The sequence below is a fragment of the Zalophus californianus genome, chromosome X (genome assembly GCF_009762305.2).
Source record: "Zalophus californianus isolate mZalCal1 chromosome X, mZalCal1.pri.v2, whole genome shotgun sequence".
NCBI lineage: Eukaryota > Metazoa > Chordata > Mammalia > Carnivora > Otariidae > Zalophus > Zalophus californianus.
In genome coordinates, this window is record NC_045612.1 from 56,982,508 (window position 1) to 57,000,344 (window position 17,837).

Below are 17,837 nucleotides of genomic sequence, written 5' to 3' on the forward strand. Positions count from 1 at the left end.
CCTTATTAATAACATGGAAAAATTGGAAACAAGATATCCTACAATGGATGAATGGTTACACAACTACTCAGCAACAAAATGGAAAAATTATTGACACGTGCAACACTTTGGATGAATATTAAGAGAATTATGCTGAGTGAAATACAAGCTAATCTCAAAAAGTCATATAATGTATGATTCCATTTTTAGAACATTTTAGAATGATGGAATTATAGAGACAGAAAACAGATTAGTGGTTCTCAGAAGTTAAGGATCATGGGGTAGGGATAGACAATAAGGGAATAGCAGGAGAGAACTCTGTGGTGATGGAACATGTATAGATTTGTGGTGGTGGTTACACAAATCTATACATGTGGTATAATTCCATAGAAAGATACACACACAGACATACACACCAATGATTGTAGGTAAAACTGGTGAAATATGAATAAAGTATGTGGTTATAGCAATGTAAATTTTCTGACTTTCATGTTATAATTATGTAAGATATTGCTATTGGGAGAAATATTTGAAGGAAACACAAGATCTTTCTGTATTCTTTTTGAAACTTATTGTCAATCTACAATTGTTTCTAAATAAAAAAAATTAAATGAAGTTAATTCAAAGAAAATTTCCAAACTTTGTGTAGTGCAAGTATCATAGCCAATGAGGTTTAACCAAGGCAAAATTCTTGCTAAGAAAATTTCCAGTGAGATAAGTCCTTTTATCCTCTCATTTCTATTTAGGATCACTGAAAAAAATCACATAAAATGCGTGAAACTATATATTCCACCTTCCTTTATGTATTTTAGCTTCATCACAAAGTTTATTTGTAATGATGTTTGTATTTTAGTTGGCTCAATACATTTGTCTCTCTTATTCAAGATAATATGATATTCAGAAAATATATTTTCTATTTTAGAAAGAGTCAATATTCATTTCTCAACACCTAAATAGTGCCACTTGGTCTGAAAGTTTTAGTGTAGTATCTAACATTGTCTCAGTAATGAAAAGAGAAAAACATTTGATTGAATAGAGAACATTTAAAATATTATAGTGTCAATATTTAGCCCAAATCCTGCTCTAAACTGAAATTAGTCCATTTGCATAAAAACAAACATGCTAATACTTTTATCCTAGATGAAATATACTTTAGATTCTTATGATCAAAGGAAGTTAAAATTATTAGCTTCTAATCTGTAGCCTGTGGACTGATTTTAAAATGTAATGATCCAGTGGACTCAGATCTTGAGCTAGATGATAAATTTATTTTTCCACTGTTTCTATAGAATTCTAGACTTGATCATCAGTACTTCTTGCACATGTGAAGTTATCAATAAATAAATTCAATACAAAATGCAAAATATCAAAGACCTCCATTCCTGCTAGTGGCTTGGGCTGCCATGGGAACATGATCTTGCTTTGTGCTTTTGCTTCCACATGGTTTAAACTACAGTGAATAGTCACAACTGCTCTAAAGAATTCCAGAACTGACTGTTAAAAGCCGTGTAACAGAATGTTATAACATACACTTGATTTGCTCAATTTGTTTGACAAAGTCTGTGAAAAAAATAAAATTAAAGGTTTTTCTTAACTGATCAGTCAGTTTAGTCAAAATACTTGAGTCAAAACTAAAATACCAATTTTGGTAAGTCATTTTGGACACACTCTAAATGGACATCATTTCCAGGAAAGCCCAGACTATACAGAGATGGAAATGTCTACATATGAAAATTCAAGGGGAAATGTAAATTATAGAGACATGTATTGCACTGTCACCCAGTTTTACAAGGTACAGCAAGAGGTGGGTTACATGAAGCTTTCTCTAATGGTATTTCTTCATTTTTCTGAAATTTCCACATAATAGCAAAGTGGTATTTTAGAATTTCCAGAATTATAAATCATTTTTTAAATCATGATGATATTACTCAAAGCAGATGTGAAAACATATGTTTGCCACAGTTGTATAAACTGCTTTCTTGTCAAATTTAATAATGTTGAGACTTCTACTTTAACTTCATTTTCTTTTAATAACTCAAATCTTTTGAAGAAAATATATTTTATCTTAGTATCACATATATAACCGGTAGAGTTTGACACCAAAAATCTCATTTATTTATTTATTTATTTTAAAAGATTTTATTTATTTATTTGAGAGAGAGAGAATGAGAGATAGAGAGCACGAGAGGGAAGAGGGTCAGAGGGAAGAGGATCAGAAGGAGAAACAGACCCCTGCTGAGCAGGGAGCCCGATGTGGGACTCGATCCCGGGACTCCAGGATCATGACCTGAGCTGAAGGCAGTCGCTTAATCAACTGAGCCACCCAGGCGCCCCAAAAATCTCATTTAAAAGAAAGCTTTCCACTATAACCTGGGTGCAGTTTAATATGCCACTCCTAACTATTAATGTCCTTATCAGAATGTCTGACCAACGTATTTGATTGTAATGAGTAAAACTGCCATTCCACAGCAAATGATTCAGAAATTCCTGTACATACTACTGTGTATTTTATGAAAATAAGTTACTGTACATCTGTACTAGCGCTCGAGTTTATTTTTCATAAGACACAGTAGTGTGCATTTGAGCACTGTAGCACACAGGCCAGCCCTAAATGCCATTTTAACTAATGGGTTTTGCATTTCTGATAGAATCACATGTACCATGTACAGCTTGAGATTTTCCTAGAAAAGTTATTTTACTACCACACTGTCCTCCAAATAATCATGACTTGGTGGTAAAGAGGTCTCAGGAACAAATTTTGCTGGGTTAAGAATGAAATTGCATCTTTAACTAGAATTCCATTACCTGTATAAGAGCTTGGGTATTCTAATATACTAAAACTGGATTCTTCCATTCTGGCAAGTATTCTGAAATCAATCATTTACATCTTGAAGCCCCAGAGGGTATAGCCTTTCAGCATTTGGATAAGAAATGACTAAACATATGGCAAGGAAACCAACCATGGATCAATGAAATTAAAATCATACATTATTCCACATTCTAACTAAAATGCTCATCTATGTAATTAGGAAGCAAGTTCAGTCTAGAGAAGAAAAATAAATTTCTCCATTAACTCTTCAGTTCCTGGAGTCTTTTTTCTATATATTATGTGTAACTTTAATAGAGATAGAAAAATACACCTTATACTGAAGTGCAAACAAACCATTTGGTGAACTGATAAATTATGTGTTAGCTTATGCTCTTTAGCTTAAAGTTACTGTTTAATTCACAATGACAGACATAATATATAGCTTATAGTATATGCCAATATGTTTTCTTTTTCTCTTACTTTTAGCTTTTTAAACAAAATTGTACTCAGTTTTCATATCAAGATAGCATGACTTTGAAGAAGAAAAGATGGCAGATGAGTAGGGGACCCTATTCCAACCAGTCCCTGGAACTGAGCTGGATATCCACCAGACCACTCTGAACACCCATGAAATCAGCCTGATATGTAAGAAGATAGATCTGGATCTCTACAAACAGAATATCGCAGGCAGTTGGTTTCGAAGTATGAAGTGAGGAGATGTAATTCCAAGGGCACATAACTTAAGATAAAAGGAAGAGTGAGGGAGCCCAGCCATTGGAATCCTGCACTGCTGGTGAGCGATGGCCTCCCGAGATGGGGACAGGGCACAGACTTGCAGACCAGTACCAGTGGGGAAAGACCTTTAGGGCAACCCCTCTGGACTGAAACCTGGAGCAGGGGGGCCGCCCATGTGAACAGGGGGTGGCTGGTGGTTTTAGGAGAACAAAGGGCAAAGACATCCCCTCACCTGGAAGTGAAGATTGGGAGTACTGCTGAGGGGTGCACAACCCAGGACACTGCAGTTTTTAGCAGCATAGACAGAAATAGAGATAGTGTGGCTTGGAGAGTTCACTGAAGAACAGACTGTGATCTCTCTGTTCTGAGGCAGAGGGTTGGAAATGATCTCCTCTACTCTGACACTAGGAAGAGACGTGGAAAGCCACCAGAGAAAAAAAGCCCCCATAACCAGTTTTCACTGATCCCATCCTGCCCCCACAGGGGGCAGGGCAACTCTGCCCAAACAGGGTTGCCTGAGTAACAGTGCAGCAGGCCACTTTCCCAGAAGACAGGCTGGGAGAACAAGAGGCCAGCAACCCTAAGGTCCCTATAAAACAGGTGCACCTTGCTTGGGTTATGGTCAATAATTTGGACTCTGTACATTCCCTCAAACACCCCTTAACAGAATGACTGGGAGGAGGAACCCCCAAAATAGGAAAGAATCAGAGACTGTGACATCTGCCAGATTTACAAATGGATACAGATATAACCAAGAGGTCGGAAATGGAATTCAGGGTAGCAGTTGTGAAGACAATAGCTAGAAAGGAGAAATTGATTAATGGCACTATAGAGTTTCTAAGGACAGAAATGAAAGTTGAACTGGCAGAATTTAAAAATTCTATCAATGAAATCCAATCTAATCTAGATAATCTAACAGCTGGGGTAAACGAGGCAGAATGAACTAGTGATCTAGAAGACCAACTGATAGAAAAGAAGGATAAAGAGGAGGCCAGAAGAAACAACTTAAAATCCATGAAAAGAAAATCAGAGAAATAAGTGACACCATGAAACATTCCAACGTCAAAATATTGGGATCCCTGAGTGGGTGAAGAGAGAGAGAGGACTAGAAGATATATTTGAGCAAATCATAGCTGAGAACTTCCCTAATCTGGGGAAAGAAAGAAACATTCGTGTCTTAGAGGCAGAGGACCCCCTCCCAAGATCAAGGAAAACACGCCAATGCCCCAGCATGTAATGATAAAACTCACAAATCTTAGAAGCAAGGAAACCATCTTAAGGGAAGTTAGGGGGAAGAGATTCCTTATGTAAAGAGGGAAGAACATCACAATAACGTCAGACCTATCTGTAGAGACCTGGCAAGCCAGAAAGGCCTGGGAAGACATATTCAGGGTACTAAACGAGAAGAATATGCAGCCAAGAATACTTTATCTAGCAAGGCTGTCATGTAGAATGGATGGAGAGATACAGAGCTTCCAAGACCAGCACAAAATGAAAAAATATGTGACCACTAAGCCGGCCCTGAAACAAATGTTAAGGGGGATTCTATAAAAGGAGAAAGACCCCAAGAGTGATATAGAACAGAAATTTAGAGAGACAATCTATAAAAACAAGGACTTCACAGGCAACAAGATGACAATAAGTTCATATCTCTCAATAATCACTCTCAACATGAATGGCCTAAATGCTCCCATAAAATGGCACAGGGTGGCAGATTGGATAAAAAGATAAGACCCAACCATATGCTGTCTAAAAGAGAATCATTTTGAACCTAAAGATACATGCAGACTGAAAGTGAAGTGATGGAGGTCCATCTTCCATGCCAAGGGACATCAAAAGAAAGCTGAGGTAACAATTCTTATATCATACAAATTAGATTTTAAGCTAAATACTGTAGTTAGAAACACAGAAGGACACTATATCATTCTTAGGGGTCTATCCAAAAAGAAGATCTAACAATTGTAAATATCTATGCCCCCAACATGGGAGCAGCCATCTACATAAGCCAACTGTTAACCAAAATAAAGAGTCATATTGATAAAAATAAGTTAAGTGTAGGAGACCTCAATACTCCACTCTCAGCAATAGACAGATCATCTAAGCAGAAAATCAACAAAGAAACAAGAACTTTGAATGACACACTGGTCCAAATGGACCTCATAGATATATACAGAACATTACACCTTAAAACAACAGAATACTCATTCTTCTCGAGTGCACATGGAACTTTCTCCAGAATAGACCACATACTGGGTCACAAATCAGGTCTCAACTGATACCAAAAGATTGAGATTATTACCTGCATACTCTCAGACCACAATGCTTTAAAACTGGAACTCAATCATAAGAAAAACTTTGGCAGAAATTCAAACACTTGGAAGCTAAAGACCACTCTGCTCAAGAATGTTTGGGTCAACCAGGAAATCAAAGAAGAACTTAAACAATTCACGGACACCAATGAGAATGAAAACACATCAGTCCAAAATCTATGGGATACCGCAAAGGCAGTCCTAAGGGGGAAACACATAGCTATCCAAGCCTCACCAAAAAAAAAAAAAAGAAAAGAAAAGAAAAATCCTGAATTCACCAACTAACTTTACACCTTAAAGAACTAGAGAAAAAGCAACAAATGATGCCTAAGCCATGCTTTAGAAGAGAAATAATTAAGATTAGAGTAGAGACCAATGAATTAGAAACCAGAAACACAGTAGATCAGATCAACAAACTAGAATTTGGTTCTTTGGAAGCATTAATAAGATCAATAAACCACTGGCCAGACTTATCCAAAAAAAAAAAAAAAAACAGAAAGGACCCAAATCGATAAAATTATGAATGAATGGGGAGAGATCACAACTAACACCAAAGAAATAGAAACAATTATTAGAAATTATTATTAACAACTCTATGCCAATAAATTAAGCAACATGGAAGAAATGGATGCTTTCTGGGAAACCTATAAACTGCCAAGACTGAAACAGGAAGAAACCAACAACTTGAATAGGCCAATAACCAGTAACGACATTGAAGCAGTGATCCAAAACCTCCCAAAAAACAAGAGTCCACGGCCTGATGGATTCCCTGGGGAACTCTACCAAACATTCAAAGAAGAAATGATATTTATTTTCCTGAAGCTGTTTCAAAATATAGAGATGGAAGGAAAGCTTCCAGACTCATTCTATGAGGCCAGCATGACCTTGATCCCTAAACCAGGCAAAGAGCCCATCAAAAAGGATAATTTCAGACTGATATCCCTGATGAATATGGATTCCAAAATGCTCAACAAAATCTTAGCTAATAGGATCCAACAATACATTAAAAGAATCATCCACAACAACCAAGTGGGATTTATCCCTGGGATGCAAGGGTGGTTCAACATTCACAAATCAATCAATGTGAGAGAACACATTAATAAGAGGAGAGAGAAGAACCATATGGTCCTCTCAATTGATGCAGAAATAGCATTTGACAACATACAACATCCTTTCCTGATTAAAACTCTTCAGAGTATAGAGTTAGAGGGAACATTCCTCAAGTTCATAAAACCCATCTGTGAAAAACCCACAGTGAATAGCGTCCTCAATGGGGAAAAGATGAGAGCTTTTCCCTTAAGATCAGGAAAATGTCAAGGATGCCCACTCTCACCACTATTGTTCAACATAGTACTAGAAGTCTTAGCCACAGCAGTCAGACAACAGAAAGAAATAAAGTATTCAAATTGGTAAGGAGGAAGTCACTCTCTCTCTTCGCAGAAGACAGGATACTTTATGTAGAAAACCCAAAGACTCCACCCCCAAATTACTAGAACTCATACAGCAATTCAGTAATGTGACAGGATACAAAAATCAATGCACAGAAATCAGTTGCTTTCTTATACACTAACAACGCAACTGTAGAAAGAGAAATTAGAGAATTGATTCCATTTACAATAGCACCCAAAAACATAAGATACCTCACAATAAACCTAACCAAAGAGGTAAAGGATCTATACTCTAGGAACTACAGAGCACTCATGAAAGAAATTGTAGAAGACACAAAAAGATGGAAAAACATTCCATGCTCATGGATTAGAAGAATAAACATTGTTAGAATGTCTATGCTACCCAGAGAAATCTATACCTTCAAGGCTATCCTGATCAAAATTTCAGTGACATTTTTCAAAGTGCTAGAACAAGCAATCCAAAAACTTGTATGGAATCAGAAAAGACCCCAAATCGCCAAGGAAATGTTGAAAAGGAAAAACAAAGCTGGGGGCATCATGTTGCCTGATTTCAAGCAATAATCCAAAGCAATGATCACCAAGACAGCATGGTACTGGCACAAAAAGAGACATATAGACCAATGGAACAGAATAGAGAGCCCAGATATGGACCCTCAACTCTATGGTCACATAATCTTCAACAAAGCAGGAAAAAAATATGCAATGGAAAAAAGACAGTCTCTTCAATAAATGCTGCTGGAAACATTGGACAGCTATATACAAAAGAATGAAACTCGAACATTCTCTAACACCATACACAAAGATAAACTCAAAGTGGATGAAAGACCTCAATGTGAGACAGGAATCCATCAAAATCCTAGAGGAGAACATAGGCAGTAACCTCTTCGACATCAGCTATGGTAAATTCTTCAAGATATAACTCCAAAGGCTAGTGAAGCAAAAGCAAAATTGAACTTTTGGGACTTCATCAAGATTAAAAGCTTCTGCACAGCAAAGGAAACAGTCAACAAAACAAACAGGCAACCCACAGAATGGGAGAAGATATTTGCAAATGACACTACAGACAAAGTGCTGATTTCCAAGATTTATGAAGAACTTCTCAAATTCAACACCCAAAAACTAAATAATCAGATCAAAAAAATGCTCAGAAGACATGAACAGACACTTCTCCAAAGAAGACATACAAATTACTAACAAACATGAAAAAATGCTCATCATCATTAGCCATCTGGGAAATTCAAATCAAAACCACAATGAGATACCACCTCATACCAGTTAGAATGGTAAAAATGGACAAGACAAGAAACAACAAATGTTGGAGAGTTTGCGGAGAAAGGGGAACCCTCTTCCACTGTTGGTGGGAATGCAAGTTGGTACAGCCACTTTTGAAAACAGTGTGGAAGTTACTCAAAAAATTAAAAATAGAGCTACCCTATGACCCAGCAATTGCACTCCTGGGTATTTACCTCAAAGACACAGATGTAGTGAAAAGAAGGGCCATATGCACCCCAATGTTCATAGCAGCAATGTCTGCAATAGCCACACTGTGGAAAGAGCCGAGATGCCCTTCAACAGACGAATGGATAAAGAAGATGTGGTTCATATGTACAATGGAATACTACTCAGCCATCAGAAAGAATGAATACCCAACTTTTACATCAACATGGGTGGGATTGGAGGAGATTATGCTAAGTGAAATAAGTAAGCAGAGAAAGTCAATTATTATATGGTTTCACTTGTTTGTGGAACATAAGGAATAGCATGGTGGACATTAGGAGGAGGAAGGGAAAAATGAAGGGGGGAGGGAATCGGAGGGAGAGATGAACCATGAGAGACTATGGACTCCATGAAACAAACTATGAGTTTTATAGGGAGGGGGGTGGGGTGATGGGTTAGCCCGGTGATGGGTATTAAGAAGGGCACATACTGCATGGAGCCCTGGGTGTTATACGAAAACAGTGAATCATGGATCACTACATCAAAAACTAATGATGTATTGTATGGTGACTAACATAACATAATAAAATTAAATTAAATTAAAAAAAGATAGCATGACTTTGAAATTCTTACTCTCCTTACCTTTAAACTGATATCCTAAGAAACAAAACTATATACTGGGCAGAGATGATACATGTACCTCAGTGGATCAAAATCTAGATTTACATCATAGCTATCAATATTCTAGGTAAATACTTGGTTGGAGTAACTTCCTAAGCTTTCATTTGAAATGCCCAAATAAGCATATATTTTAAAAATCTCTTTTGATTGTTGGGGTAATATCTTTTCTCCATTACAGCAACTCAGTTTTTCAAATGTAACTATCAAATGGTGAGTCATTTAAACATAGTTAACAAAGTGCATATATATGTCAGATGTTTCTGATCAGGCATAATGAAAGAGCATAAAGTGAAGTTTCCAACCACAAGCACAGAAAAACTTCAGGCTGATATGTAATTTATTAACATTAAATAAACAAGCTTCAGGTAAGTGTATTTTTTTTTTACTACTAAAATAATTTATCTGAAGCCAGTATAAATCTATTCTGTTTAGGAAATGTGGTTGCAAGATACAGCACTGGCATGTTAATTCAGTTACTATCTAATATTTATATGTGCAACAAATAAGCAAAAATCATTTTACCTTTATTATCCCTTTGGAATTTTTTGATGTTTGGTCCATTATCCTGATCAACAGTAAGTTCCTCTCTATTGTTGGGCATCATAGCTATAAATAAAAGAAAAAAATGAGTAATTTTCTTGCAAAACACCCAAAAGAAAGGTAGAAAAGTATTATATAAATAACTATTTTACTCCAATAACAACTAACAAGAATTGCATATATCTCTATCTGAAACAGTGGAATCATTTGTGTTGGTTTGATGATTATGTAATTTAAAAATCAATAAACTGCTCAGTCATGTGAATTTTTAAAGTGGAATTAATATATAGTGCATATAAAATTGCCCACATATTTTTAAATCATTTTAAATGTTTGCTCTTTTAAATTCATATGCAAATTCACTATTTACCTGCATAATTAATAATATAGTTCCCAAAATGTTTCTAGAAAGAATTTATCACTTAATTTCATGAGTTTAAAATCATTACCGATAACTCACTTTATTGAGATTTTTTTACAATTACATATATCAAAATTAATAGGTAAAGTATAACTTTCTGGTAATTATTATAGATGCTTCTTCACAAACCATTTATATTGAAAAAGGAAAAGCATGCCAATTTTCATAGTTTATCATTTAATTCTCATTTGTTATATTTTTTTAAATCATTATATTGCTAGGGGCTCCTGGGTGGCTCAGTCAGTTAAGTGTCTGCCTTTGGCTCAGGTCATGATCCCAGGGTCCTGGGGCCGAGCCCCACGTCGAGCTCCCTACTCAGTGGGGAGCCTGCTTTCCCTCTCCTCCCTGCTCATGCTCTCTCTTGCTATCTCTGTCTCTCTCTCTCAAATAAATTAATAAAATCTTTTTAAAAACATTATATTCACAGACCTGTATCTCTGAAACAAATAATACATTATATGTTTTTTTAAAAAAAAGAAGATAGTAGGAGGGGAAGAATGAAGGGGGGAAATCGGAGGGGGAGATGAACCATGAGAGACTATGGACTCTGAGAAACAAACTGAGGGTTCTCTAGGGGAGGGGGGTGGGTGGATGGGTTAGTCTGATGGGTGTTAAAGAGGGCACGTTCTGTATGGAGCACTGGGTGTTATATGCAAACAATGAATCATGGAACACTATATCAAAAACTAATGATGTAATGTATGGTGATTAACATAACATAATAATAATAAAATAAAATAAAATAAAATAACAAAAACATTTTATTGCTCTATAAATAAAATATGGTCACTTTAAACCAAAAATCCTCAAACTTTTTTTTCTTTTTTTGTTTATAGACAATCTCACAATCATGCTTGGACACCTGGGAATGTGCATAGACAGCCTAATTACTGCCAGTGGAATTAGAAATGTTTTATGTGGTTAATATATTTTTTAGAATATTATATTGTTTTAGAAATATTTGATTTTATTTCTAAGTGTAAGATACTATTCCCTTACAATATATCTATCACATAGTATATTTCCCTATGTGTTTTGCTCTTAGCCAGCCCTCAAATAATTCTCTCTCTCCCTTTTCCCTCTCCCCCACCCCTCATTAATACAAAGATTATCCTGACAGAATAATGTGTGTTTTGGTTTCTTGATTCATTAATGGTATCTGGCTCTATCTGCTTTTCTTGCTCAGACTCCCTTAAATCAGTTGCACACAGTTGTAACAACCAGGTAGTCTGTGTCCCAAAAGCTGTGATAAAGTAAAGCTAGAAGACCCATCACCTTTTCCAGGAATTTAACTTACTCCCTTAGGGCCACTAACCTCACGTTCTAGCTCAGTGGTTCTTAACTCTGGTTGCACATTAGAATATCATGAGGAGACACTGAAAATCAAAACAAAGCAGTGCTGCCAGGCTCTATTCCAGACGAGGTAAATCAGACTCTGATGATGTAACCTGGGCATTCAGATCTGTAAATGTTCCATGATTGATTATAATGGGGTACCAGATTTGAGACTCATTGCGCTTACTATGAGCCACAAACAATATATAATATTGACAGGCTAAATGAGACTTGGATGAATTTCCAGAAGGGAGAAATAATCTTCATCCTTCCTCAGCACAAATTCAGAAATTAACACCTCTGCTAATCCCTCAAATTCCTCTCCTACCCACAAAAAAAAAAAAAAAAAAAACATTATTTTGGAGAGGCTTAAAGCAATCACTATTATGCTGTATAAAAACTTAGAGTTCATATAAAGAACATCTTTATAGAGTAAGACTAAAAGAGGAACAGAAATCATTTTTCCTAAAGGAACTGTATATTTAAGAAATTGGATTGTATAGATACAAAAGATTAATAAATATTTTACCTATTTCATTTAGTTCATAATTATTATATACTAAATGAGAATTTGTTACGACTGAATGCACTTGGTAACATCTGTGTACCTAAGTAAAATCAGACAGCAAGGGATGATAAACAATCAAGGTAAAGCCACACAGAAAATAAGAGTGCTTATCCCTCACATTTCCTTAGCACTTTAAACTTCTGAAGTGTTTTTCCACATATTATTTCATTTGACCTCACAAAAATCCAGTGCATTAGGCATGGCAGTAATTATTTCCATATATTAGGTAAAGAAACTCATGATGTTTAAGTGACATACCCAAGGTCTCATAGCTATTCAGTGCCAGAACTATGGCTAGATTCAAGTCTCCAATATGCCACATCACTGACAATACCATTATAGTATTTCTGGAATAGTGTCTATGATGTAAGGCTTCTGAGATAATAAAAAATAAACAAAGGGAAAAATATGTTAAATATTTTTGATCCAAATTATTGAGATTGTAGCAAATTATATCTTGATTCACTTTTTAATCACTCTTAAAAGATCAACTGTTTAAAAGATATTTTATCTTTCATTATTCAAAGATGCTGTGAATGTAACAAGTGTATTGTATCATGTGATCTGTTAAATATCAATATGTTGAACCAACATAATAGTCTACAAAAATCCCATCATATTGTTCCCATGGAATCCAGTGACACAGTAAATGAAGGCCCTTTCAGAGAGGAAATTTCTAACACTTTAAGTTTCATTTTGTTGTTCATATTGCTTCAACACTAAAAAAGTGACCACTTCAAAAAGTTATTTTTATTAAGGAGGCATCAACCCCCCCAGCTCTCCCCTTTCTATTGACTAATGAAGAAATTCCCAAAAGGATATCTTTTAATTTTTTGTTTTAGATGAGATACTTACCCATCCTCTCTGAATGGTGATCCATCTGAGAGGGAGAGCTGGACACACTGCTGCTGGGGTGGGAGGAAGTCTGACTCCCAGGATGATGATTCTCTTCCAGAGAGGGAACAGGAGAAGGACTCTCTGGGATCCTTTCCTGACACAAGGAAACACAACAGGAAATGCCATCTGTTCACCAAGTTTTTCATGTTGGTTGAGTCCATAATATTTGAAATGTTGACCTCTCAGTTATCCCAAAAGCATGCATGTTCATGATACTTTATCTTAAACGTGTATCTTTAGACAAATACATATTTTTTGTTCTTGTAAAATTAATGGGATATTATGAGGGCTAAATAAGAGAACGTGAAAGGGCTCAGTGCCATGCTGGATATATGTTAGAGGTTCAAGAAAGGTTAGTTTCCATTTACTTTCCTAGAAAATTCATGAAGAATTATGAACATAGGTATGCAGTGAAGATTACTATTATTGTAAACTCTTAAATTTATATAAAGTATATGCCAAAGCCTGGAGGGTGATCCTACTCTCTAAGAAGATCTTCCAAAAGTAAAAACTTAAGAACCTAGGAATAAAACTCACAAATAGTGGCATCTGGTACATATTGAGTCTTTTTGCACAAATAAAAATTATGGAAACTACGGAAACAATATACATGCACTCTATCAGAACTTAAGAATTTATGTTGAATTCTGCCAGCAAAATGGTTTGGTAGTCACAGGACACAATGATAGGTTTTCCAAACTAACACTAAAACCTGTCAATATCAATTGCTTAGTATTATTTAGATTTTTATAGTTTTAAATAATGAATTTGAATAAAAATAAAACATTTATTTTACATACCTCTACAGTAACTGTTATAGTTCTCAAGACTTTTGTGATTATGAATATTGCTATAAAACTCTGAAATTATTCACTATGTTTATACATCACAACTTGATGAATAAATCTGACAATCATTCAATTAATTCAATCACTAGAAGAACCAAATTGCTATGTTTATGCATATATGCAATAAATGTGACAGGGTAATAGACATGCTGGGACAGAGAATGTTTGTTCTATAAAGTATTTAGTTCATCCATAATAAATTTCTTAAATGTTATAATTATCTGTAATTACATCAGTATTCTAATCATCATAACATTAAGAATTTGTTTTTCAAATAAGTACTTGTACACTTTCACATTGATTTTGCATGAGAGGCCTAAAATTTATAAATTCCCTAAAGAAAACTGTTGTTTGTTTAAATACAAAAGTAATAGCACGAGAGTTAAAGCTTATTATTTCATTAGCAGAAGTTAACATTTTGCAATGTCTATCATTGTAGCAGGCAGAATAGTAGCAGGCAGAATAGTGGCCCCCAAAATGGCCACTCCACATCCTAATGACTGAGACCTATAAATATGTTGCATCACATGTGAATATGTTACATCACATGGTAAATGGATTTTTCAGATGTGATTGAGAATATTGAGGTAGATAAATTACACTTAGAGGCAGAAAGGGAAGGTCAGAGGAAGATATTATGGAAGAATAATGAGAGAAATGTAACCTTTCTGGCTTTGAAGATGGATGAAGGGAACCAGGAGGCAAGAAATGTGGGTGGCTTCTAGAAGGTGGAAAAGCAAGGAAATGGATTCATTGCTGGAAGCTACAGAAAGAAATGCAGCCCTGCCAACACCTTGATTTTAGCTCAGTGGCGTCTATGTTAGACATCCGACTTACAGAACCATAAGAAAATAAATGTGCATTGTTACAAGCCACTAAATTTGTCATATTTTGTTATAGCAGAAATAAAACACTAATACAATCATCAATGTAGTTTTGTTTTTAAATGGTGTTTTATATTATTGTTTAGCATATAATTAACATCTGATATTTTTAATAAAATGAATAGTAGACTTTGAGTATATTAGCTGCAATATTATATCCTAATTAAATACTGATAATTATAATAAATTTATGTTACACTTCAAAGGCTCTATAACTGTTGTCATACCTCAAAAACAAATGTTTTAAGACATAGAAATATACATTTCATTTATATTTACTATACAGATAAATATCTAGTTGTAACACTACATGTACAGCACAAAATAAAAAGAAACATATAAGCAAAGCAGAAGAAAAGAATCAAGATTTTATTTTCTAAATAATTACACTTGTATTCCAGAGTGATGGAATGGGGATAGACAGCAAGATATATATATATCCTTTGTACTACATTCTTTTACTTTCTGAGAAGACTAGTAGTTCATTGATTGTGAAATTCAACTTAAACTGTCATGGTCAAAAATATGTTCTTTAAATAGTATATGAACACAAACACACACCAATGCAAGGATTTTTATATATAAGGTCAAAATTGTTTTGTTTTTGTTTTTTGTTTTTTTGGCTTTCACTGTCCTCAACGATTCTCTGCCAAAATACATATATAAAGTGTAGAACATTCAGTATTTGTCTTTGAGTTGTAACATTGAAAATTTGTTGAAAAAATATGTAATTCAATGAACTACATTTAAGTTTCATGGGCATCTGAATAAATGGACAGGGACAAAGTACAGCAGTTACTAGACAAAAATAGAACTGAGCAAACAAAATCACTGTATGGTGACAAACAGGAGTCATACACACAGCAATATATGCCACCATAATAAAAATGGAAAATTTTTAAGTTGTTTCATAAAATTGATTGTTTGGAAAAACAAGAGAATCCAACTGACAATGATACTTGCTCTTGGCCACTCTGCCTAATAAAAAATGAAAGCTCATTTTGAATTTTTTTTAAAAGTTGAAAGGACATCTACACAAATAGAAAAATGCTATGAAAATGAGAAAAAATACAATACTATAAAGGAAGATCCCCCCAAATGCTTAAAATTAGTAAAAGATCAAATAATATTAACTCAAATAACTTACTCTTCAACTCTGTCTTTGACATTTTCAACACCATATTAGGTGAAACAATAAACTAACTTTGAAAAAATGATTTATAATGAAGTACTGTATGGTGACTAACAACATAATTTAAAAAAACATGATTTAGAGTGACAGTAACATTTTGCATAAAGTAATATATCTGCTTTAAGATTTCATTGCCTGCACTTTCCAAATTCAATCAAGGTTCAGTACATTGTTATTGTTTTCCTATGGCATCACAGAGGTCAGACTTTTTTCACCATGTAAACTGTATTATATAAGCTCAGTGCCTTATATTGATTAAGATTTAGGTGGGTTTAAAAATATATATATATATCTGTGTAGAGCTGGAAATGTTTAATTTCTCTTAAATAATTAATAGTTCTATGAACAATTTCTTCTTTGCAAGTAAACAGATCCATTTTTCATCCCTATAATCAGTATGCATCTATTTAGCTACTTAACTGAAATGTGCTTTGGTTCATTAGGTGGCTACTGTTGTGTCTCAGCCTAGTTAAAATTTCACAGCAAGTTAATCTGTTTTATTACAAATGAGAACACAAGTGATAATGTACTCATCATTTGCCAAATACAGGGTTAACAGTATTTGCAACAAATCAATAGGGGTATTTAAAAACGAAAATTGCAACTCTAAAACCCCAATCATTTTTAGTCATTGATGACTTAATTTTATTTGGCATTTATGATTTTACAACCTTGTTACACTTCATGTATTTCATTTGGGCCCATTGACAACAGCTGTAGCTCTTCTGAAACACTACAGGTCTTCTCCAGATTCAAAGTAGCAAAGGGGAAACATTTCCAAAATTGATACATCCTTACCCAATCAAATCCCCATTTCCCCTGCAATTAGTAAAATTATCTGTAATAACAACTCAGATTTTAGCATATATGTATAGTTCAAGGCTTACGCCTAAAATGAAAGAAACATTACAGAAAATGTTATTAATTAGTACATGCTATCCCCTCTTTTATCATACTTTTCCCCTTTTGGGAGGTATATATCACAAATGGTCAAAGGAGACATTCATCATATTAAATCATTTGAAAGTACACTTGAACCTTAATAAAAAATAGGGTCAACGCTTAGAAAATTCAGTTTTATACAAGGTTTAACACAGTCAGTTTGGTTTAGGATTTAGTTTATTGGCAGTAAAGTATCAAATCTGCCCATTTTCATGCAGATCCTTTATTTCATCTCAATATATTCCTTTATGTCCTTGGAAATATGGTGGTATACATGGAATGTATGAAGTACTAATAAATGCATATTAAACATGTATTTATATGTATGTGTACATGTGTGTAGTTGCCCTTTACTAACAACTGTATCAATCAATGTTAAATTGTTACCTCTGACATTTTATTATATTATTATCAAGTATTCAGTGTGATTATGTATTATATAATTTGTCTTTTTATTTTTAATTGGAATTCAACTCTCACTGTAATTATACTTCCAAATGTTAATCTATTAATGAGTTCCTAAAGGATTTAATGGCAGTTCACTGCTGAGGAGTGGCTTTTGGAAGTTTGTCTGAGTGCTAAATATTTTATCCAGGCATTTGTCTTGATATTTTATATTAAATTGATGTGCTTCTTCTGTACTGTCGCCAGAGTTCCTGCAGAAACAGAACAGATTGTAACTTGACAGATTTTAATAATAAAATCAGGGACAGGGAAATGAAAAGTTTATTCATTGTTGCTGCTAATTTGGGTTACTACTATTCCTGAGGAAGAATACGAGGCCCAAATTTGGTTTCTGAATAATATTGGAAACATGACAACTTATGGATCATTACAAATCAGTTTAAGAA

The 17,837-nt window shown here is 34.5% G+C and overlaps 1 protein-coding gene across 1 annotated transcript in view; it reads right to left on the reverse strand.

Moving 5' to 3' along the window:
• DACH2 (dachshund family transcription factor 2) overlaps window positions 1–17,837 on the reverse strand; it is a 927,084-nt gene that overhangs the window by 107,740 nt on the left and 801,507 nt on the right. Inside the window, exon 7 of the mRNA XM_027608947.1 lies at window positions 13,079–13,214. Within this exon, the coding sequence (XP_027464748.1) occupies window positions 13,079–13,214 (136 nt within the window). The remainder of the gene's footprint in view (window positions 1–13,078; window positions 13,215–17,837) is intronic.